The sequence below is a fragment of the Mastigoproctus giganteus genome, chromosome 11 (genome assembly GCF_048544385.1).
Source record: "Mastigoproctus giganteus isolate SK-2022 chromosome 11, ASM4854438v1, whole genome shotgun sequence".
NCBI classification, from domain to species: Eukaryota; Metazoa; Arthropoda; class Arachnida; order Uropygi; family Thelyphonidae; genus Mastigoproctus; species Mastigoproctus giganteus.
Genome location: NC_143585.1, coordinates 30,745,997 through 30,771,811, shown reverse-complemented (window position 1 = coordinate 30,771,811; position 25,815 = coordinate 30,745,997). Strand labels below are relative to the sequence as shown.

Here is a 25,815-nt window from a genome sequence, read left to right as displayed (position 1 = left end):
AAATTAACCAAAACAGTATTAAAAATCAGACCATTCCTGGGGATGATGTGGAAGCTGGCCCGGAACCCATTTCTTGTATGCAATGTTTACTACTTTAAAAGGAAAGGGGAAGGAAGTTCAATATCCCATTCAAGTGGGTAGAAAGCTAAATAAAAGTGTTTTATTTTAGTAAGCAGAGCCTGCATATATCACTAGTAAGAAGAGTAGTATCTGAGAAGTACTGAATTATACATATCACTTTTTACAACAACAGTAATTCCAGCTAATGCACCTTATAATAATTATTTTACCATCAAAATGTTAATTTTAATTTTCATTATATCTGAAAGTGAAATAATTACAACTTACACATGTGTATTCATATCTCCACTATTACTTTCATACTCTCTTAACAGAGCTTTAATATGGTCATCAACATTCATGTCACCTTCATTGGGCTCCTCAATAACATTGATGTAGTAGGAAATAAAAGCTATCTGATTTTCATTTTCAGTTTCTGATTTTTCACTACACTTAATTTCCAGTGATTCCTATTCAAAGTAAAAGAAATTCTTTGTAAAAAGTCATACTGCTAAAGAATTCTTTAATATACAGTAAATTTTATACTTTTGAAAAATATGTAAACTTTATAACATAGGTTCAATAGACATCCATTCATATCATAGCACTTAAGAATGCAGTATCAACCAAACCCATATGATCAGGCAAAAGAGATTATGGTATATCAGGTTTTACAATCATTTAAATAGCACCAACATGCTGTTATAAAGTTTACTGGGTTCAGAAAAATTATCAGCCAGTTCTGTGAGATCAACAACTAATGATGATGATATTAGTACAAGTGGAATGTCCACAATTTGGCTATCTAAAAACTGGAATTGTCCGAAATCCAGACCTTAAGATTTTTTTTTTTTTTTTTAATCTTTTTTTTCATGAGTGAAACTGCATGATTTCAGTTTGAGTCAAAACTTGTTCTCTGAATACTGCTAATGAACTGGTTCTCCAAATTCCATTCAAAGTAATTAAAGTAAAATTAAATAACACGTCTTAATTCCTTTGAAAACTCCATTGGTAGCTTTGTACTGATGTATTTATATCTGGCAACTAGCACTTTCAACTGCCACAAATAAACACATTATAGCCTTACAATAAAAAGTTTGCCGGTGGTAAACAAAGTTCATAATCTACCTAAATTTATTTATTTATTTTTGGAAAACTGCACAGGAACATGGCAGTACCTTTCCACTACATAAAAACTATGGAAAAATTGCTATGAAATGCTGTGCTACAATCAGTTTGTTATCTATCAACCTATGTGACATTCATTATGTGCCTTTCATCTTATTTTGTTGTCAGAGAGGGTGGCCTTTACTAATTTATTAACAGGAAAGGTAGTTTTTTTGCATATATTTCTGAATTTCCAACTCTAATGGTAGCACATTAGAGTTACTATTCGATACAACTAATTCCTGAAAATAAATCTTTATTGATTTGTACTTATTGATCTTTATTGATTAGTTCTTATTAATCTTAATTAATATTAATTAAATCTTCATAGTTTTCTAAAGTGAGGGAGGGTATCATCTCTGGGCTATATTGTTTGCATTATATTGGAAATCTGCTATCCAAAATGCCTAATAAACAATCACAGCACTGTCCCAGATGTTTATTACAACCATATTTGTTAATCTTGCCTTTTCTTAATTATTTACTGTATAACTATTTAATATTTCTGTAAGTAAAACAAGCATGCATATACTGTATTAAAGGCATCTGAATACAGCACAGAGAATTTTGCTCACATTGGCCACTTTCATCTGATGTTCAAGAATGCAATCAGCCAACAACAAAAGGTATTTGTTGTTGGTTCATGTATTGTTCAGAAAACTGAAAAACTAAAAAGTTGCTTATCTTCTGTCTCAAGTTTTCTGAATAAATTGTTTGACATCTTACATTACAAGAAAAAGGTTGTGTTCCAGACTTCGCACTTTGAATATACACTGTGCTGCCATTTTATTAGGTACACCTACCTAGTAATGTGTTGAGGCCCCTTTAGCCTTTGAAACAGCCTGAATTCGTCTAGATATGGATTGAACAAGGTGCTGAAAACATTGTGCAGGAATGGAATACCATGCAGACGAGTGTATCACGCAGTTCCTTGAGATTTGACGGAGGTGTAGGCCTCCAGCAAATAGTCATTTCCAGCTCATCCCAAAGATGTTCGATTGGATTGAGTCCAGGAACTGAGCGGGCCACTGCAGCAAAAAAAAGTCATTGTGTCAACGTGTGCCAAGAAAATATTCCCCATACCATAACACCACCCCCCACCACCTTGCACAGTAGTCGTCAGACATGACAGGTCCATGGATTCATGTTGTTTTTGCCAAATTCTGAGCCTTCCATCAACATGATGCATCAGGAACTTCAACTCGTCAGACCAAGCAACTGTTTTCCAATCCTCAATAGTCCAGTGCTGGTGTTGCTGTGCCCACAGGAGGCGTGCTCTCTTGTTCTTCACTGATAATAAAGGTACGCAATGTGGCCATCGGCTGTTATAGACCATTCGTGACAAAGTGAGACTAGTGGTCCGTTGCGATATTTTGTTCTGCACACAAAGGTTGTATTCTGACGTGATGTGCAAAATTTTGAGCTGTCTGCTTCCACAACTCTAGCCATCTTCCTCTGACCTCTCTAATCAACAAGCGCTTTTCTTCCACAGGAGTGCCATTGAGAGGATGTTTTCTGTTCATTGCACCATTCTCGATACACTCTTGACACTGTGGTGCGTGAAAAGTTCAGGAGAACTGCCGTTTCAGAGATGCTTTGTCCAGCATGTCTTGCACCAACTACTATGCCACCTTCGAAGTCCATTAGATCACTCATTTCCCCCTTTCTTGCTACAGTTTGACGCTTAACCAATACTAGAAAGGTTGTTCTGATGCATTTATATCCACAACTTTGGTCATGTGACTTGTAATGTCGTGGGACAAACCATTTGTGTGCACAGCAGAAGCGTACCTAATAAAGTGGCAGCACAGTGTATGTTTTCTTCTATGAAGTGACTTTTTTGTGTTGATTTAAAAGTAACTGAAGGTGTTCTGTGTTGGTCACAATCTGAAGCTTTTGCTTTTATTCCTAAAAAGTATGCAAAATCATCCTGCAAAAAATATCCCATGCATTATTTTGTTTATTTTGTCCTTGTTATTTTATTTTTTTAGTGGATTAAATTATATACATATATATTAATAACAACAAGTATATTAATATATACATTAATAAATTTAAAAAGTCCTAAAATTAAAAAAAAAAAAAAAAAAAAAAAAAAATGAGAACTTTCCAAGTCCCAAGGTTGCAGATTTTGGGCACTGCACTGTATCAGTATTGGCTACACAATGCAAAGAAATCTGAGGCCCTTGCTGTACCAAAAAAAATAAAAATAAAATAGTAAATAAATAAAATAAAAAATAAAAAAAACCTGTGTTTTCCTCTTCTGGAGGATACCCAGCAGGCATTTTGAGACTAATGGCTTGAATATCCCCAAGCCATCAGCTTCATATATATTCCATCAGCTTTATAATATTCCAATGGTTAGCTCACTGGCAAAAGGAAAGCTCTCTATAATCCGGTCTATAATTCTTTCTCCTCACTTGGAAATTATGCCCACTGGTTCTAGTGTCACTTAATACTATGAAACTTTTTCACAGTATTCGGTGACACTAGAACCACTTAAATTTCACTTCAGTCATTTTACTGCCTCCTCTCAGTTTTAAACCTTTGAACCTTTTGAAGGAGCTCAATATCTTTGTTTTTTCAGTGTGGCTTCCATATCTGGATATGGTATTTCAAGTAGCTTTTCATAATTGCTTAGTACTGTGAAATTATAACTTCACTGTCCCTACAAGTAATCGTTCAATAAATCAACTGGACACCATGAGCCTTCCTTACCTATCTATACTGCAGAGAATTTCACATCTACCCACATTGTAACCTCTCAAAATCCTTTCTTTCTTGAACAGCTTTTAATTCAACCTCTCTAAGTGCACAGGTTACTCTGGGGGACTAACACCATTATTTCCCAAGCGTAAAACTTGTATTTTGCAGCATTAAAACATTACTGCCACTAATCTGAATATTCCTAACATGCCATGGTCCAACCCACTGCATGTGACTATATCCACTGTGTCAACAAACACAAATATCAGTGTGAGAACATTGTATTCCATTATTCAAGACAACTCTGGATATTGCAATACAAGTACCCAGTAGATGCTGCACTTATTCGGCAAGTACAGTACCTATTTGGCAAGAAGCAAAAACGGCTATGTATGGAATTATTCCTAAACATTACAGAGAATCAATAAAAAGCAGTTTTTATTTACAGAATTTCATTTCACCAAATGAAAATATAAATGATTTTCCACATATAAGACTGTTGCTGTCAACAAGCCACCACGCCTACTATCACAGTATCAGTTTGCAGCTTTATTTCTGTGACCAAAACTGAATGAGAATCAAAATATTAAATAAACTTTTCAAATCCTTCCTATCTCAAGTAACTATTCATTACTCAAATAGCATTTATACATTAACATGAATTAATTCAAACTACAGTATATATTATGAATTTCTTTTCATATATGATACAAATTTCCATAATGAGTTATCATGTGTTCTTTATTGCATTAGTCTTTTTTAAGGTCTAACTAAACTCTTAATAAATGTTTTACTTCAGTAACTTCAATAATTATCCTCCCATGGTCCATGGTCCAACCCACTGCCCTCCACTTCCCTACAGAATTCATCACACATGAGGAATTCTGTAGGGAAGAGGAGGACACAAGCTTATTAAACTCTAACAGGGAGCTGGTTGGTTGGTTGGTTGGTTATTAGGATTTTTATGGCGCATCAGCATCTAAGGCTATAGTGCGCCAACACAGGGAGCTAAATGATTTTGCAATAACTGAGAGCAAAGTGGAGGGGAAATTGTTGAAGATAAACATAAGAAAGGCACCTGGGGTGGATGGGATCTATCCAGTTATATTAAAAAAGGCAGCAAAGGAAGTAAGCAAACCCTTATGAGAATAACATGATTATGAGATGCTCTCATAATCATGTTATTCTCATAATAACATGATTATGAGAGCATCTTTGGACTCAGGGGAAGACCCCATGGACTGGAGATGCGCAAATGTATCCCCAATTCACACGAGGTTCAAAGGGTGATGCAAATAATTATAGACCAGACAGTTTAACTTCTGTTCCGAGGAATATAATAGTCATTTGTTAAAGAAGCATTGCAGTATCATCTAGACAAGACTGCAGTAATAATTTAGACAACATGGGCTTGTTAAGGGGAAGTCTTGTCTTACAAATTTGATTGGATACTATGATGTGGTCACAAAGGAAGTGGATGCAAAAAATAATTTTGACATCAGATACCTGGATTTCAGGAAAGCTTCTGAAAGTGTTGCACATGGAAAACAGCTGTACAAATTGGAGCAGTATGGCATTAACGGCAAGTTGCTACAATGGATAAAAGAAATGGTTGAGTGGGAGAAGACAGTGGTAATCAATGGACACTGCTCTTTGTGAACTAATGTTATTAGTGGAGTTTCCCAGGGTTCGGTGTTACGCCCATTGTTGTTTTGTATATTTATCAATGATATTGATGAAAGTATATCAGGCTTAATGTCCAAGTTTGCAGATGATACAAAGGTTAGCAGGGTTGTTGATGATAGTAATTGACAGTGTGCTACTGCAACAGAATCCAGAAAAGTTGGGCAGATGAGCTGAGAGGTGGCAACTGAAGTTTAACGTTGACAAATACAAAGTACTGCATATGGGGAGCAGTAACCCCAGAGAAATGTACCAACTGTGTGGTACTACACTCAGGGTAGTGGAGAATGAAAAAGACCTTGGAGTAATTGTGCAGTCAGATATGAAGTTTTCTGAGCAGTGCAGACAGGCTGCTAGAGCAGGTCATGGGGTCTTGTCAATGACATACAGGAATTTTGCTAGCAGAGATAAGGAGGTAATTATCCCTTTGTATAAGGCAATTGTCAGCCAAAAACACCTTGAGTACTGCATACAGGTCTGGAGGCCTCATTTTAGGAAGGATGTAGAGTTCCTAAAATGAGTACAGAGAAGGGTAACAAGATTGGTGAGGGAAAGAAAGGGGTGCTCTTACTAAGAAAGGCTCAAGTTCTGCAAATTGCAATGTCTGGAGACTAGGCACCTGCGAAGTGATCTGATTGAGGTGTATAAGGTCTTGAATTGTTTGAGCAGGCTCAATTCTGTGATTCTTCCTCTTGCTCAGATTACAAACTTAAGGAGGCATAAACTGAAATTGAGGAAAGATAGTTGTAGAATAGATGTGCAGAAATTTGCCTTTAGCCAGCAGGTACTTGATTGCTGGAACAACTGGACAACTTTTGGAGTGAATGGATGGGTGAAATGGGAAGTGTTTTTTTTTTTTTTTTTTTTTGGCTGAGGCTGCATAAGCTTACTTTCTTGCATCATATGCCTGTACTATTAATGCTAATGCTAATTCATTAATATAGTCTGACTTTACTAATTTGGTAATAACTGATTACCAGTTGAAATCAGTTAAACTCTTGGCATATTTATTTATTTGTTTAGATATGCAAACTTTAAACTTTGGTGAGAAAGCTGAGCATTCCAATATGTAGTAACATTATAGAGAATACAAAGTAGTTCTTTTAAAATATTATACAAAATAAGGATTAATGAAACAGAGTAAAAAGCAATGTGTTACACACAGTTTAAGCACAAAATCAGTGTGGTGATTACTTAATACTTGAAGGAAATGGAAAAGAAGACCAGCAAATAAATGTCACGTACAAGGAATAAGCACTGATAAATAAGTGTTATGATGAGAGTTCAAGCAGAGTATAGTGAAAGGTATTTGTTCAAGAAGAGACAGAGAATCAATAACAGTTAGTGATACCATAAACAAAGAGACCACAGAGCTGTCATCTTGAGTGTAGAGGGCCAATTCTGAAACAATAAAAAAATCCGTCATAATTTCAACGATGAAAGGCAAGAAGATTTTGAAATCAAAGGGATTCAATGAATTTGATTTGAATTCATTCAAGTCTATGAGAAAGATATTCCTGTTGTGGGGACAAAATAATATCACAATAATCAAAACCAGGAAGTCTTATACTAACTGCAGCTGCATACCAACCATATATGACCAAACATTTAAGGCAAAATAAAATAAAACAGAATAAAATTTTGATGTAAAAATAAAAATGCACTGACAACTGTAGAATTAAGAGATAAAAATATAGATAAAAATAAAATACATAAAATACACAAAAAATATTGAAAATTAAAAGCAACAAAACCAGAACTGTAGCTTTCAAAGGCGACCACATCCATTATCAACAACAGAACTTTACTGTCAGGCACATCTTTAAATAACATCAACAGGATCACAGCTCTCGTGTTACTGTAGGAGCATGGGAATTATTGCTTTTAATTTGCAGTATTTGTGTATTTTTAACTTTACATATTTTATTTTTGTCTATATTATTTTTAATGCTTTTTAACTCTACAGTTAACAGTACATTTTTAATGAAGTTTCGGTATATTCAATTGCAGTTATTATGAGTCATAACTTTCCCAACCCCCAAGGCCTATTGGAAGAAGAACAAGATGTATCAGCTGCTTGTAGAGAAGAATTATAAGTTTGTCATCCTTAAAAGTTGAGGAAGAATGCTTAAATAAACTGAGTTTGGAAGTCCATATTAATCTTGTAATATTCTATTCCAGATAATATGATATTGATAAGGGATATTATGAGACTGATATGGCAAGAGGGATGGAGATGTATATTATGTCTATATAAGTGTGTGTTTATGGAGTGATTTGCTTGTTGTGAGAGCTAATAAACCTGGAATATATGCTTTTACCATATTAATGAAAAATGTGTATTCTAAGACACTTTAACATATGAAACCTGATCTCTATAATCACAACTGCAAGAATTAAAAGTATATAAATGTAAGCAGTCAATGTTGATGAAGCTTAAGAGAAGGTATGAGCTGATGGATATAAATAATATAATACTATGAACTGATGGGTATAAATAATATTTACTTACTGAATCTTTAGAAAGAGCAAGTCCATCTAATTTTGTCACAATTCCTAATTCATCTTGTTTTGGACATACTGCTCCCGCTGTACTGATATCTATCATATCAGAATCGGCTACACACTCATCACCCCAGTCATCTTCCTTATCTAGCCAATCATCAGTTGAGGATTTAACTGGTGATGTGCATGTCTGTACATTTGATTCTTGAAACTGGCATCTTAATACCTGCCAACTAAAAAAAGTAATATAAACTTAAAATTATGAAAAGTAGGAAGACTTTCTCATCCACTCTTATGATTTTGTGGCTAGCAGGATTTCAACTTCTAAGTGAGGTGGCCTTAATATTTATGGCAGAACAAATTTCACCCTTACTGTGAACTGTGATAAATGCCAAAAGTTCGTTCTGCTGTAGGCATTGAAATCCTGATGGCCACAAAGCAAAAGAGAGAAAAAGGGAGTCCTAATTAGTTTTCAAAATTTTGAGAAGACCAAAATAACACAAAAATGATTTTATAATTTAGAAGCAAAATGTACTCAATTATTTAGAAATCCCTAGAATTCACATGTACATCATTATTATAAAACAAAATGGAACAACTCAGAAACAAGTATTCTGAAGATTTACTAGTACATCTTACAAACTTTTAGCAAGTTTCAAACTAAGTATAAAATTAATGCCTTAAAAGTAAAAAGGAATAACTTGAAAATTACAAGTACTCATTACTTGTAACTAAAAAAAAAGACTAACTGAGAGATTATACTAAGTATATTATTACTTTATCAGATGGCATAATAAAAATGAAAATACATTATGTCCTTGAATTATTACCAAGTAGATATAATTTAGCAAGAAAAAAGCCTTTAAAAGAAAATTGTTATGTGACCCTCAAACATTTGTTGCGTAGTTCAAAGATTGTCAACTTAAGTCCAACTACACTGACAGCTCCATGAAAATAGCAGTACAAGTGGTGCTTAAGAAGAGGGAGATACAACAAATTTCACAAAATTTCATTAAGAATTGAAAGATTTAGACTAAGGCGCATTTAGGGCTAGAGCCTCAAGCTGCGAACAAATTTAGACTATGTATATAAAGTGCTTAGCATCATAATACACAGCCATTTCTGAATAAACAGAAAATTTTTAAGGTGGCATCGTTTTAGGTTATATCTCATATTGTGAATACCTTCACAACGAGTTGCCATGATATTGCACTACTTCGAATAAGTAACGCTTCATCTAAGGAGAAGACTAGTGTTACTTATTCTCAGATAGGTACCACCACCCAGACAGCACTGTTTCAGGGCTGTTTGGCCCTTCGTCAGTGAGTGGGTAGGTACCCAAGTGATGCAAGTGATTCATTGCATCACTTGGGTACCTACCCACTCACTGACGAAGGGCCAAACAGCCCTGAAACAGTGCTGTCTGGGTGGTGGTACCTATCTGAGAATAAGTAACACTAGTCTTCTCCTTAGATGAAGCGTTACTTATTCGAAGTAGTGCAATATCATGGCAACTCGTTGTGAAGGTATTCACAATATGAGATATAACCTAAAACGATGCCACCTTAAAAATTTTCCGTTTATTCAGAAATGGCTGTGTATTATGATGCTAAGCACTTTATATACATAGTCTGAATTGAAAGATTATATGAATCTTCATATGACTTGAAAGTCAAGAGATGTCATATTCTTATGAAAAGGTCAATATAATAAAATATTTATTATATATATTTTTTGAATGGCATACCAGTGCATGGCATTGTCCTAAGAGCCCTCCCCCTACACTTCAAAAAGTGTTTGGTTTTGTTACAATAACAGGGCTGTAATTTTTTACATTACCAAATCAAGAGCTATGTGGCACTAAAAACAAGACTTTGTTATATGTAATACCTATTCCCAAAAAGTGATTCTAATTGCCTAAAATTAATCATCCCTTGAATTAAAGATGCATATTTGCCAACTTTGAGAAAAAGAGATCGATAAAACTTTTAACACAGTTCTACTGAAAGAGGGACCTGTGTACAATGATAGAATGTACCAGAAGTAAACTTTGAAACTTTTTTTTTTTGCAAATTAATAATAAATAAATAATTAAGATTAATAATAAACACAAGAGGAAAAATCGTAAATCATGAATGATTTCATTAAATGTAATAAACCATATTTTAAAGAGTTGTTTATTTTATTTACTTGTATGTTATAAAATGACTTTTTTTTTTTTTTTTTTGCTTTGTTTAATTACATAGATATCAGCTATTAAAACTTTTTGCATTCTGGGACCTTTTTTCATTAGGAGAGTTAAAAAAAAGGTTCAAAAATATACTATTAACATATATTTTTCATGTTACATTAACATATAATATCGCATATGGGTTACAATACTAACACATCATAAAACATGATTTTTGAGTTAATACTACCTACAAACTGGTAATAATTCTATCTCTCAAGTCCGTAATACTTAATTATAGAAATAAGATGATGGTTTATCCAATTTTGAAGTTGGCACTTATCCCATTCAACCATAAAATAAGTTGACAATTTTAGCTTGGACTGATTTCACATGTTACCAGACATGACATTTTTTTGTGCCAGTATTGCAGCCCACATGCGATATGTAAGAAGGTAAACAGTAATTAATTAATGTTATTTAAAAAGTTAATTGAAAAAAAAAAATAACTGTTTATATAACATCTGAAATCAGATTTCACTTTTTAAAAATACTTGTTTTTATTGTCTTCCTGCCACTTCACATTGGAATACGTTTCACACATTGAAATGTCATTTTTTTGGAAATTCTATGAATAGCCCCAATGCTGATAAAGGTTTGACAGCAGCAAGTTTTAAATTGAGGTTCTTTAGTATGGTTAACAGCCAAGGGCATTTGGATGGTAAATAATCCAAGGATTCTCTAGAGGAGAAAGGGAGGTTAAAGAAGTGTTTTGAAAAATCATTAAGCTTTAATCACTATGTAGCAATAAAAATATCCACATTATTTAGATCTAGGGTGTATAGTCTCCCCATGATTAAAATATAGGATATTTTTATAAATAAAGGTGTTATAGCCCCAACTTGGGATCAGTCCTGTGTATAGCCATTGATATACAACCTGTGAAGGACTTGAAGAATTACATCTTGGGAAATGGGTGCATGGTTGGTTTCCATGACCCCTACCTTTTGTTATAACTATATTATAACAATTTAATAAACATTTAAGCCTCTCTCCACTCCCTCCCCATGCCAAGGCTTGGGTGTTTACATCTTTCCCCATTTCTACTGAGCAGATGCATGCAGTTACAGAAAAAAATTTTTTGAAAATGCAAAATTATCTAGGGACTGATTACGAGTTGAATAATCAAGGACTGATTATGGGCTTGAAATGTCATACCTTGTTCTGTAAATTTGATGCAAAAACATCTTGGAAGTTTTCTGGTTCTCAGATAATAATCACGGTATGAATTTAACAAAGCACGAATTTTCAAAAAAGTTCAGATAACTTAAAAAAACAAAAACAAAAACAAAATAAGGTACAAACATGGAATGATATTATTATTATTAGCAATATGGTGCAAGGAAGCCTGAGACTTACGCTGCACCAGGTAAAAAAAAAAAATTCCTGAGTTACACTGTGTGTGTGCGTGTGTGTGAGAGAGAGAGAGAGAGAGAGAGAGAGAGAGAGAGAGAGAAAGGAATCACCAAGAAAGAGAAGAATGATGATATCTAGCTCAGGACCCTGGGTGTGCCAAGCCCATACTCACCAGATGTGAGCCCTTGGGGTTATAGTTTTATTCGTTCAACTAAAAATTGTTTCAATTACTATATATATTCTTTGTAAATTATGAATAGAAGAAAATATCTGAAAAAATAAAATATAGTAGAAAACTGTATGGCAATGAACTTCCTGACTAACATTCAACCACTGATTGCTCCTCCAGTTAGCAACAATCAGCAGTTGCAACTTCCATCATATGTAATTTTCATACATCAATAAAGTATTCACTTTTGAGCTCATTTCTTAGAATTTGTATTATCCTTTTTCTATTTCTGCATTAGCTTTTTCAAAAAATTAAATATCTCTACAAAAATATTTTCTACAAAAGTTGACTAAGAGAGCCTTTTAACACTGCAGAAAGCTTTTCCACAATTTCTCTAAGCAATGTGTTTGTTGACATAAATCAAACTTCACAATATATCTCCCACCAGTTACTCCTAATCAAAAGTATAAAAAGTGACAATTACTCCCATTCACACTTTCCGTCCCAAATTTTAAAAACACATTTTTTGTCTTTAATTATTACATCCACATAGAGGAACAAATTTAATCATGTAAAGAAATTTAAAAGCCCTTATTTTCAAAACGTAGCTATTACCTTAACTTAGGAAGTTGGTTACAATTTGTAAAACTCGCTGCTTCTAGAAGCTACACAAAGTTTTCTCATAGTGATAAGACTTTAGTCAACACTTAGCAAATTACATATCTGAAGGCAAAAGAGAACACTACTATATCACGTCAATCCAAAATTTGATATACTGTGCCCAGAATCAAATAATACCTAGCAAATTAATGCTGCTGTACTATTTGACGCATAGCACAAAAGCATATTCTGGGGTGGGAAAAGTAGAAAATTGAAATGAACTGATCTGGTAGTACTCGTACGGAATTTTTAATCAAAATTTCAGATATGGAAACAAATAATACAGTATAATCTTGGTAATTTGTCACTGGTTGTTGTTGTTTGGTTTTTAGGAGCATTAGCAACTAAGGCCATATTGCTCCGGGATATGCGGTGGTCATTCCCTGACCTTTCCGCATCCTCTGTATTTAGTGGTGACGGGCTCGAACCCCGTTCTAATCAAGAAGCGTGTGCTACGCACTGCTGCTCCTTCCAACCTGGCTACGGAGGCGCCTTTGTCACTGGTGGGACCCCAACAATTGTAATGAATTAACCAACATGACAAATTAAAAGGAGTAGAAATTTATACTGTTTTAAAATTGAAAAAAAATAAGCATATGAAGAATTACTAAGATTATACTGTATTACTAAATTCAATCTCTCTCTAACCCTCTCTCACCCACACCAGCACAAAGAAAAACCAAACTTTCAAAATTCTAATTTTTAGGCACATTCATACACATACATATGCTTACCGTCTTCACCATGTCCCTCTGTCCACAAGTAACAACTCGACTCCCAATTGACGGATTTTCATATTTTATATTTAGACTTTTTAAACACATTTGTCAAGCCATTCCAAATTTCATTAAAATCAGACAAACAGAAATTCAGCAATTGTTATTTCTTTTTTTCATACAAATTGTATAGAAAAAGAAATTCATACATTAAATGTAGTTTTAATGCAATTTAGACAATCTGTGCACACTTCACACATATTGTTATCTAAGACTCGTGAACATAGTATTTCTTGTGAAGAGATACACACGTGTATATATATGTAAAGGAGACAAAATTTTTCCAACAAAAAAATAAATAAACGTATATAGTATTAGTATTAGTATTAGTAACGGCCGTATGGTGCAAGAAAGCCTATGGCTTATGCTGCACCAGCCAAAAAAAAAAAAAAAATCCGAACAAAACAATGATAAAAACAAAAATTAAATAAATAAATAATAATTAATAAATAAATAAAAATAATAAAATGAAATTAAAAATTAAATAAAAAGGAAATTAATCCTATCATCCTATGCGCTTCCCTTACCCGAAAGTACTATCCAGATGACCTTTGAATTTCCCCAAACTGTCGGCCTCTACCACCCATGAAGGCAACTTATTCCAGTAATTTATAACTCGCTGGCTAAAATAAAACTTCCTGCAGTCCAATCTAAACATTTCCCCGCGTAACTTGAATTTATGTCCCCTAGTTCTAGCATCATTTATATAATCTTGAAAATTTCGTCCTCGAATATAGGAGGAGAGTAATAAATATTATACAGTTAATTAAACTGAACAGCTAAATTTAAAGAATGTAAAACTATAGAGTTTTATTAAGTGTTCTATAAAGTTATAATCTTAGTAATTAAATGATAAGGAGGTAACTATACTTATGTTTCACTTCTTGTTACACTAGAACTGAACCAGTATTAAAACACATTATTAAAAAAAATAATTATAATAAAAGTTTCTATTTTGATTAAGAAAGATCATACATATATATGTATAGATAATTATTTATGATACTTAATCCAACAGGTCCAGTGGTAATTCAAAACCTAAACACCTTGAATAAAATTCATCTTGATTTCACAAAAAAAAAAACAAAAAAAAAAAAAAAACCCTTATCCCCAGATTATTATTAGCCATATGGTGCAAGGAAGTGTGAGGCTTATGCTGCACCAGACAAAAAAAACACAAGTTACCCCGAAAGAGACAGAGTCAAGTAGAAGGGAATCACCAAGAAAGAGAATAATGATATCCAGGTCAGGACATTGTTCAGCTTCTGAATCAAAGTGATGCTATATATTTCACCCATGACGACTAACAGCAATTAAAAATCTCCAGAATTTTTTGAAACAACTCCAGACATGTCACTGATTTTGCAGTTAAATTTTCTTTTGTTTGTCCATCAACATTTGCGGCACTAACCTTGCCAATTTCACAAAAGAAATATTTATGAAAAACCATAAAATTTGATAACAATCCAAGGTCTAAACTAAAGTAAACAGCATTCATTATAATGATGAATAATTTATGATACTGATAAAGTATAACTTTATTTCAGGGGCCATATAAAAAAATTTAAAGCTAATACTCAATTCCTTAGTAATAGTGACGGTAAAAACTTTTTTGAATGATCATCATAATTTTATTAAATTGAGAGGGACTCTCAAGGCAGAAATTATAATGTTGAAGGAACATTCTAAATTATTCAGTTATAATAGTGTTATAATATTGAAAGGAATATTCTAAATTATTTCTAGATCTCTTATTCGTATTGCTTACCCAAGAGACTGGTTCCAACATTGTGATCTTCTACAACAGAAAACATACAAGGTCCTGTGGTAAGAAGAAACACCTATAGGACAGTAAAGCTGTACAACCAGAATGCTTCTCTTTGAGCAAATATGACATAAAGGATTGCTCAACCCTTGTGAACATGGGCACCAGTTCTAGAAAAAAAGTTCTTTCATGCAGACAAAATCTGGGTATTGTCTTTAACAATATCAAATAAAATTTAAACTTCTTTTATCTAATGGGAATATTTTATTATACTCTTTATTTATAATCCACAACAATTTAAATATTTATTATAGGGGTTGGCAAACCTGCAATGCTGGTACCAAAAGTAGCATGATGCTAAATAAAATGATGCTGAAAAAAAAAAAAAAGCTGTGAATTAGGGTTGAATTTGAAAGTGTCTACAATTCTGCCCAGACACGATAGGCGGGAGTATATGATGAGAGTCTTGTCGATCAATTCTGTCCTGGAGAGATTATGCAAGGTGCAAGAGGTGGAATTTTTCTAAGCCTGGTCTATGCTTGTTAACACGAGAGACTGCATCTACAGGGATGGGATACACTTAAATAGAAAGGGTGAAAGAATATTGCTGATGCTATCGAGGGAGAGTGTTAGATGGGTTGGAAAACTGCTAGCTTGCGGGGGGATACAAAGACTAATAGATTAACAGTAGCTGCTGGCAGAGGTGAAAGTGATTCTTGCACTGCTTCTAATGGAATGAGCAGCAGCCTGGAAAACAAGGTGCAGGGGATTCCAGAGACTGCTGAGAGCTGTTGTGGAACATATAAATACATGGGCTGTGTTAGGGTAGCTAAGAATAGGAACAGGTGCATGTATACTTGCATGAACACCAATGCTAGGAGTTTGGTAAATAAATTTGATGAATTTGAGGAGTTGGTCAAAACATCAAAGGCAGATATTGTTGAGATATCAGACACGTGGTGTCACACAGATATAAGGAATACAGAAATGGAATTTGGGGAGTACAGTGTGTATGGGAAGCAAAGACAGGATAGGAATATTATGTTATATATAGGTATAGGATAGGTTATGCTATTAGTTAAGAAATACATAAAATCCAAGGAAGTACTTTTGAGAGTAGGAGTGTGCTATAGGGATAATGACTCTGATGAGTACAATAAACAACTGTACAGGGAAATAGAGTGGGCCAGTAAATTAGAGAGTCTTATAATGGGGGATTTTAATTTCCCAGATATTGACTAGAATTTGTGGGTTTGTCACTCACACACTAACAAGGCTTTTGTGGGTTTATTGGATGATTGTTTTCTAAATCAACATGTTCGGGAGGCAACTAGAGGGAGTAATACTCTTCATCTGATTATCAGATTACTTTACTTATGTAAACTCCAGAAGGAAGGGGATGAACGAGATTGGTCCACTGGATATCGATAGTTCAACTGTTGATGATCCTGCTCAGGTAGCTAACAAACTAAATGAGTATTTTGCATCTACATTCACACATGAGGAGTTATTCAGAGAGGAGAATGCCAAAGGTGAATTAAACTCTGGCAGTAAGTTAGATGATGATGTAATAATTCAGAGCAAAGGGGAGGAGAAATTGTTGAAGATAAACATAAGAAAGGCACCTGGTGTGGATGGGATCTATCCAGTTATATTAAAGGAGGCAGCAAAGGAAATAAGCAAACCCCTAGCCATAATTATGAGAGCTTCTTTGGACTCAGGGGAGGTACCGATGGACTGGAGATGTGCAAACGTGACTCCGATTCACAAAGGAGGATCAAAGGGCAACAAAAGTAATCACAGACCTGTGAGTTTAAATTCTGTTTCAGGGAAATTAACGGAGGCACTGGTTAAAGAAGCACTGCAGGATCATCTAGACAAGACTTCAGTTATAGCTCAGACACAGCATGGTTTTGTTAAGGGGAAATCTTGTCTGACCAATTTGATTGGATACTATGATGTAATCACAAAGTAACTGGATGCAGGGAATAACTTTGATATCATATATTTGGATCTTAGAAAGGCTTTTGATACTGTTGCACATGGAAGACTGCTGCACAAATTGGAGCAGTATGGTATTGGAGGCAAATTGCTGCTATGGATAAAGGTATGGTTAAGTGGGAGAAGACAGAGTAGTAATCAATGGACATTGCTCTTCATGGACTAATGTTATTAGTGGTGTCCCTCAGGTTTCGGCATTGGGTCCATTGTTGTTTTCTGTATTTATTAATGATATTGATGATGGCATATCAGGCTTAAAATACTATTTTGCAGATGATAGGAAGGTTGGCAGGGTTGATAATGACACTAATGACAGTACGCTGCTGCAACAGGATCTAGAAAAGTTGAGCAGATGGGCTGAGAGGTGGCAACTGAAGTTTAACATTGACAAATGTAAAATACTGCATATGTAAAGCAGTAATCCCAGAGTAACGTATCAACTGTGTGGTACTACACTGACAGTGGTATATAATGAAAAGCACCTGGGGGTAATTGTGCAAGCAGATATGAAGTTTTCTGAGCAGTGCACACAGTCTATAAGAGTAGCTCATGGTGTCTTGTGAATAATATACAGAAATTTTTATAGTAGGGATAAGGAGGTGATTATCCCCTTGTATAAGGCAATGGTCAGTCCACACCTTGAGTACTGTATACAGGTCTAGAAGCCTCTTTTTAGAAAGGCTGTAGAGCTGCTGGTGCGAGTGCAGAGAAGGGCATCAAGACTAGTGAATGGAACAAAGGGTTGCTCTTATGAAGAAAGGCCTAAGTTTTGCAAATTGGTGTCTGGAGACTAGGTACCTGCAAGGTGATATGATTGAGGTGTATAAAGCCTTGAATGGTTTGAGCATGCTCAATGCTGATGGAATTCTTCCTCTTGCTCAGAATAATTGCCTGAGAGGGCATAAATTCAAATTGAGGAAAGCCAGTTGTAGGATAGATGTGCAGAAGTTTTCCTTTAGCCAGCGTGTGGTTGATTTCTGGAAGGAACTTCCATCTGTCGTTGTAGAAGTTGATAGCTTAAATAGATTCCAGGCAGAACTAAACAAAAATTGGGAGCAAATGGTTGGGTGAAATTTGATTTTTTTTTTTTTTTTGGCTGATGCTATATAAGCTTGCTTTCTTGCATCATATGCCTTTACTAATGCTAAAATGGTACAATAAGACAATTTCATTAAATGAGACTAAAGGCATAATTCGAGGGTTTAGTGTCAAACAATGTTAACTACAAAATTGCATTTTTGCTTTGACACAACTTTAGTTTCACTTTATAAAAATAACAATGCAAATCATGTCATAGAACTGTATCTCTGTAGTAATTTAAAAAGTAGCTTAGGCTGCAAGTACATTTCCAGTAAACCAAGAAAATGCCAAATGACTTTTCTTGGTTAATTACAAAAATGTTTACTACAAAATGATTTTGTAGTTAACGTTTGACTCTAAACCCTCATATAATGGCATAAAAATTGCCAATTTAATTTAGAGTGAAGCCCATTATGCTCCCATTTTTACCTAATTTACAAAACTTTGAAATAAGTTAATTTCAAGAAGTCACTACTCTGAACAGAACCAATACCACTATAAATCCAGCACTCCAGTGCCCATATCAGAATAAAACTGGGCACAGAACTCCCCAAAAGGTAACCATTTCTTGATTTAGTATAATAATGAATATGTTATAATAATGATAAAATAATAAGTATAATTTTGCTACAGGATGTCATAGGCATGGTGGTACTGCTCTCATTCCTTCATACATCTGTCCTGGAGGATTAATGAATTATTTTTGGAACAAATGGGCAAATTATTAGAAGGAATGATGAAATGTGGCATTTGTTTGGACAAATAACTGGAAGGAATGGGAAAATGTAGTATTTGTTTGGGAAAATTATTGGAAGGAATGGGGGAAAATGTATTTTTTTTTTGGCTAATGTTGTATAAGCTTTGCTTCACTGCATCATGTTGCCAAAAGCAATAAACCTCACATATTACACAGTAAATGACAAGGACAGAAAATACTGCATCACTATTTATAGGAAACTAGTGGGTACATTGGAGGATACAATCCTACTCCTAAATTTACAAAATTAACATAAAAAAAGGAAAACCAGTGCATCTCTCAGATGTCATGCAAGTTATAGCAGACTGTTTTTAAAAATGAATTGCTTTCAAATATCACAAACCATGTATTTAACATTACCATACTTAGGTGCATTATAGTGCCCTTGCATGGCAAAGCCCATAAACAAACAAAAAACCAAACATCACAGTGTTGCTATAAGTTCAATTCAACTTTGGCTAACCCCCTGCCCCCAATTCCTACTTCACTTATATATGTAGACATATATAGTATCTTATATAGGATGGCACCTGAACATCAGTTCAACTCTGCCTTGGTACATTGTGATGAATACAGAACTCTGTAAAAGGCCAGATGGAATTCTTCCTCTTGCTCAGAATAATTGCCTGAGTGGGCATAAATTCAAATTGAGGAAAACCAGTTGTAGGATAGATGTTGAACATCTATCCTACAACTGGACACAAACATAACACTACACACAAAATGTGTGTAGTGTTATGTTTGTGCAGTGTGTTTACGCTGTTTAGTTGTTTCTGGCCATTATGTTTCCAGGAAGGCCTGCCCAGTGCCAATCTACACCATGGGGAGGTAGGCGGGCAACACCTGCACATGTACCATGCCAACCTCAACAGTCACACACTGAATGTCCAAAGCGAGTTTGGAACCATTGAAAAGAACTCTGTGCCAGCAAGCTGGCATCAGAGCGTGTGTGCGAGCACACGCACACAATCTTTCCCTTTCACTCAGGAGACAGGATAGCAGAAGACAAAGAAATAGCATAAAGGAAGAAAAAAAAGTGTAGTATGACAAGGGAAACTGCTCGACCATGTCTTTATCCACTGCTGCCCAAAGTAGTCCACAAAGAGAAAAAGTCTTCAGTCAAACAGCAGCAGTAAAGTTATCCAAAAAAATGCAACATCTGTTAAAATTTTCATGCCGTCTTGTGTTCTTGAAAAACTAGCAAAATTTTGTACATGATGTCATTAGGATGACAGAGGCAACAGGTTGTACTTTAAATTTTGATGTGTTTTCAATTTGATTGCTTGCATTAACATTGAGGTTGAAAGTCTTCCTAAAATTAAAATCAGCATTACAGAAGGTTTGAAGAGCCTTGGAAATTATTGATAGGTATGAGTAACTCCTCACATCCAGGAGACAAGTATGGAACTGTTGCCTTAAGAGCCAATCTTAGGTCCTTGTAAATTAGCATTAGCATTAGCATTAGTAGAGGCATTTGATGCAAGAAAGCAAGCTTATGCAGCATCAGCCAAAAAAAAAAAAAAAAAAAACCCACTTCCACTTCACCCCTCTGTTCGTTCAAAATACCTGTCCAGCTGAGCCTTAAACTTATTTAGGCTATCAACCTCCACCACAAGGGATGGAAGTCTGTTCCACCAACCAACCACCCGCTGGCTAAAGGCAAATTTCCGCACGTCTATCCTACATCTGTCTTTCCTCAATTTGAATTTATGCCCTCTCAGGTGATTTTTCTGAGCTAGAGGAAGAATCCCATCAGCATTGAGCATGCTTAAACCATTCAAGGCTTTATACACCTCTATCAGATCACCTCGCTGGTGCCTAGTCTCCAGACACTGTAATTTGCAAAACTTAAGCCTTTCTTCGTAAGAGCACCCCTTTGTTCCATTCACTAATCTTGTTGCCTTCTCTGTACACGTTCCAGCAGCTCTACAGCCTTCTTGAAATGAGGCCTCCAGACCTGTATACAGTACTCTAGGTGTGGCCTGACCATCGCCTTATACAATGGAATAATCACCTCCTTATCCCTGCTGGAAAAATTCCTGTATATCATTGACAATACTCCATGAGCTACTCTTGCAGCCCTTCTGCACTGCTCAGAGAACTTCATATCTGCCTGCACAACCACCCCCAAGTCCCTTTCATTCTCTACCACTGTCAGTGTAGTACCACAGAGTTGATACGTTGCTCTGGGGTTGCTGTTTCCCATGTGTAGTACTTTACATTTATCAATGTTAAACTTCATTTGCCACCTCTCAGCCCATCTGCTCAACCTTTCCAGATCCTGTTGCAGCAGCATAGTGTCAGTAGTGTCCTTGACAACCCTGCCAACCTTTGTATCGTCTGCAAACTTGGACATTAAGCCCGATATACCATCATCAATATCATTTATAAATACAGAAAACAATAATGGACCCAACACTGAGCCCTGAGGGACTCCACTAATAACATCAGTCCACGATGAGCAGTGTCCATTGATTACCACTCTCTGTCTTCTCCCCCTCAACCACCCCTTTATCCATAGCAGCAATTTGCCTCCAATGTCACACTGCTCCAATTTGTGTAGCAGTCTTCCATGTGCAACAGTATCAAAAGCCTTTCTAAGATCCAAGTATATAATATCAAAGTTATTCCCTGCATCCAGTTCTTTTGTGACTGCATCATAGTATCCAATCAAGTTGGTCAGGCAAGACTTCCCCTTAACAAAACCATGCTGTGTCTGAGCTATAACTGAAGTCTTGTCTAAATGATCCTGCAGTGCTTCTTTAACCAGTGCCTCCATTAATTTTCCTGGAACAGAAGTTAAGCTCACAGGTCTATAACTACTTGTGTCAGCCTTTGATCCTCCTTTGTGAATTGGGGTCACATTTGCACATTTCCAGTCTATGGGTGCCTCCCCTGAGTCCAAGGAAGCTCTCATAATTATGGCTAAGGGTTTGCTTACTTCCTTTGCTGCCTCCTTTAATATAACTGGATAGATCCCATCCACCCCGGGTGCCTTTCTTGTGTTTATCTTCAACAGTTTCTCCTCCACTTTACTTCCAGTTATTTCAAGATTCTGTAGCTTACTGCTAGAGTTGAATACACCTCTGGCATTCCCCTCGCTGAATAACTCCTCATGTGTGAATGTCGATGCAAAATATTGATTTAGTTTGTTAGCTACCTGAGCAGGATCATCAACACTTGACCCATCAATATCAAGTGGACCAATCTGATTCACCCCCTTCCTTCTAGAGTTTACATAAGTAAAGAACTCTTTGCTGTTTTTCTTTGCATCCCTTGCCAAGGATTTCTCGTAATCTGCCTTCGCCTGCCTAACCTCCTTTGTAACTTGGTTGCATATCAACTTGTATCTATCATAGGCTTCTGTGTCATGTGTTAATTTGTATGTATCCCATGCATTTTTCTTCTCTGCCATATGCCTCATTAGTTCATCTGACATCCATTTTGGCCTAAACCTTGAACAATATCTCTTAGTTGGTATGTAAAGCCTAGTAGCTTCCAAGATAAGTTCTTTGAAAGCTTCCCATTTTGAATTTGCTGTTGGTAACATCATCAGTTGGTCCCACTGTATAGAATTTAAATACTGTCTCAGTCCATCGTAGTCGCCTTTACGGAAGCAATAACCCTTCCCTTTACCCCTAATGGTAGTTACCTCTTTGAGTAAATCCCACTTCAGCACACTGTGATCACTGCCACCTAGTAAATAGGGAACTCAAAAAAGGACGTGAGAAGTCTTCCAGTAGCCCACATTGACAGGAAGTCATATTAAAAAGTCTAAATTGGTAAAGTTTTGCATTAAACGAACCATATTCAGTTAGTATGTAGGAGGTACACAGCGAGGGTCCAAACCATTTTCTGGTGGATGATGGAAGTAGTGTAGTTATGTCAGGAACAAAATTTTTGGTAATGACTCCTTTTTCTGTACAAGTCCATCTATTCTGCCAAATTCAGAGTGAAGCCCATTGAGTTCATTCAGTTTTGGGATCAGCTTGATGATTAACAACGATTCCCTGAAATTCTGTAGAAATTTTAGAGCTGGAGTTGATATTGTTTGGCAAAGGTGAAGAAGACCAAGGAGAAAACAAGGTTGTATAGTGGATAACTTAGTTTGTACAGTTTTAAGTGCAGTACATCTAAACCAAAGACTGGCAGGATAGGTTGTGACTGAATTTATTGCAGCATTATAAAATAAATGTGGGGTTTGGCATTCAACCCCCAGTCTTGTTGTTGTTATTTGGTTTTTTAGGAGCATTAGCAACTAAGGCCATATTGCTCCGGGAATATGCGGTGGTCATTCTCTGACCTTTCCGCATCCTCCGTATTTGGTGGTGACGGGCTCGAACCCCGGTCTAATCAAGAAGCGCATGCTAAGCACTGCTGCTCCTTCCCACCCCAGTCTTGTCTGGTAATTCAGAGCAGCATTGTGGTAAAACTCTTTACTTTGACAGATACGTGTTGAAGATGTGCAGTAAAGGAAAGCCAGTTGTCGATGATGATTCCTAAAAATTTGATGCATCTGACAAGTTGAAGTGATTTCTTGTAGGGTTTTACAACTAGTGGTCTGCCATAGTCTAATTTGTGTTTAAAAACCATAATCTTGGATTTGGTTGGGAATAATTTCAATTTGTTTTTAGAGGACCAAGGCGATAATGTACATACATATACTACTACTACAAACTCTAAAAAAAACCTCACCCCACTGCCACCATTTTCTCCTCTTTCCTCCTATTGATCCTAATGATGGGCATCTTCTCTGTATTAAAACACTATTTCACAAAGACGGCCTCATCCTTTGTTATGAAACACTTTAGAAAAAGTGCATGTAACGCATCATTATAGAGTTACCATTATACATAATTAGGAAAATTATTTATCATACAATGCTTTCTTATCTCAATGCTTTCCTTATTTCCCCATACAAAAGTCCTCTTCATGATCTATAGGGAGGGTTCGTGTGGTCCCCTTGTTAAAAAAATTAGTACGATAAATTTTAACAGGCTATTTTACCGGTGTGGCCCTAGCTAAAATTCTTCTCGAGCGAGTCCCTTGTTAAACTGCCAACACACCCCTGGACTAGCCTCTCGATAGGTTTATTTACAAAAGGAGCTGGTCGTATATATACACCTGAACGTATTCCTCAACTAGTCCTGAATACCAAACACTAGAAACGGTTAACAGTGAGCAACAAATTCTTTGACCGTGGCGCCAGATTATTGACAGGTCATTTAGGGGAACCTGACGGCGAGTGGTGACACTGACAACTTTTAGGTTCAACGATTCTGGGGCCGACCCTAATTACTAATACACTAAAAAGCAAATTACTCAATGTACAAAAACTGCATCTTTTAACAAGTGAAAATTCTTAATTCATACTTACAGGAACCCCACCAATTTTATTTAACTTATAACTACACTGCAAATTTTTATTTGCAGTTATTTCATCATCCTTTAAACCTAGCAATACACGATTCTCTGCCATATTCACTCCTCTGCTTATTCAACGTTCTTCCTAAAACTAAACATAAAATCTTATTCGTTAAAAACAATAACAGTACACAATTCTGAAAAGACACAAAATTACATCAAAAACAACAACAAGAGCACGTGGCCATATGGTAAAGAAAAACAATGGCACGGTACACTAAATAAGTTTGGTTTGCATTGAATTAAAAAATAAAATAAAAAATTAATTAGTAATAATAATAAATAATAATAATAATATGCTGAAAATATAAAATGCTGTTTGAAGCTATTTTCAAGTCAAATATGTGAAGAATTCTCTAAACATCTTTCTCTCACCCTTCGTATATCTTCTTTTTCTCTTTCGGAGACCACAGTGATTATAATCACCATTGAACCCACAACACCGGGTGGAAAGGCTTCCACCCAGTGTTGTGGGTGGAATTAGAGAATTCTTCACATATTTGACTTGAAAATAGCTTCAAACAGCACTTTATATTTTCAGCATATTATTATTTTTATTTATTATTCGAAATTGGAAAGGCTCGGTATCCGAGCCTTTCCACTTTCGAATACCGTAAATAACGTGAGGAACATTTTTATAGGCTTTTTTTTCACTCCGTGGCTAGTTCGGTTTCAGCCTTGTATATATAGCAAGGATCCACAATCTTCCCCGGGAAACTGGTTTCTCGTCCAGTAAAACAGGCAAATCGACCAAAGAACACATGCAATTTATGGAGATATTGCACCTAGGCAGATGAGTTTACTCTCGGGAAGCCCTAATATGATAGTCTTTTTTTTTTTTAATGTCTTGTTTTCCCAGCGTGCTGTTTGTTGGGTTAGGACAGATTATCTTCCATCTACGTATTCCAAAAATACATATTCATTCATTGTAATTTTTTTTTTTTTTTTTATGAAACCCCCAACGCGAGATGTATTAGAATGTATGGTACTTAGCAACAAACAGGAGTCTAAGGTTGAGATCATGAAAGAAGATACTTGTTTACATTAGACTTAAACTTCTGTAGATTGTAATTTTCAGGAAATACATATGAAGGAAGGTTGTTCCAGAAAACAGAAATTCAATGAATAAATAAGGAAGAAGAAAAGTTGGTTCTGTCAGTTTGAAGTTGTACAGTAAAATGATGTTGACTTGTTGCGGCATGTGTTTGGACTGGTTTCAAAGAGAGACTGGGAATTATAGAATAAAATTCAGAGAACAGTGCCAATGGAAGTATCCATACAAAAAGGCATGCAGAAGAAATAGAACGTTCATGAGAGTGAGAGTGGAGAGACTTTGTTAGAGAAGAATCATTAATTAGCGTAACTGTCCTTTTTTGAGTGGAATCTAGAAACCTGAGAGAGGTTATGGGGACACTGCTCCAGATGTGAGAACAAGATTCTACATTAGGGCTGATTTCCAATTTGTAGGGAGCGAAC

General features: G+C 35.6%; 1 protein-coding gene across 1 annotated transcript in view; it reads right to left on the bottom strand.

Moving 5' to 3' along the window:
- Positions 1–24,503, bottom strand: part of trus (programmed cell death 2 like trus) — a 33,422-nt gene extending 8,919 nt beyond the window's left edge. Inside the window, exons 1-4 of the mRNA XM_090384381.1 lie at positions 24,293–24,503; positions 15,081–15,247; positions 8,129–8,354; positions 349–530 (exon numbers count right to left, since the gene is read on the bottom strand). Coding sequence (XP_090240507.1) covers positions 349–530; positions 8,129–8,354; positions 15,081–15,247; positions 24,293–24,394 — 677 coding nt within the window. The 5' untranslated portion in view covers positions 24,395–24,503. The remainder of the gene's footprint in view (positions 1–348; positions 531–8,128; positions 8,355–15,080; positions 15,248–24,292) is intronic.
- Between the last annotated feature and the right edge of the window lie 1,312 nt (positions 24,504–25,815).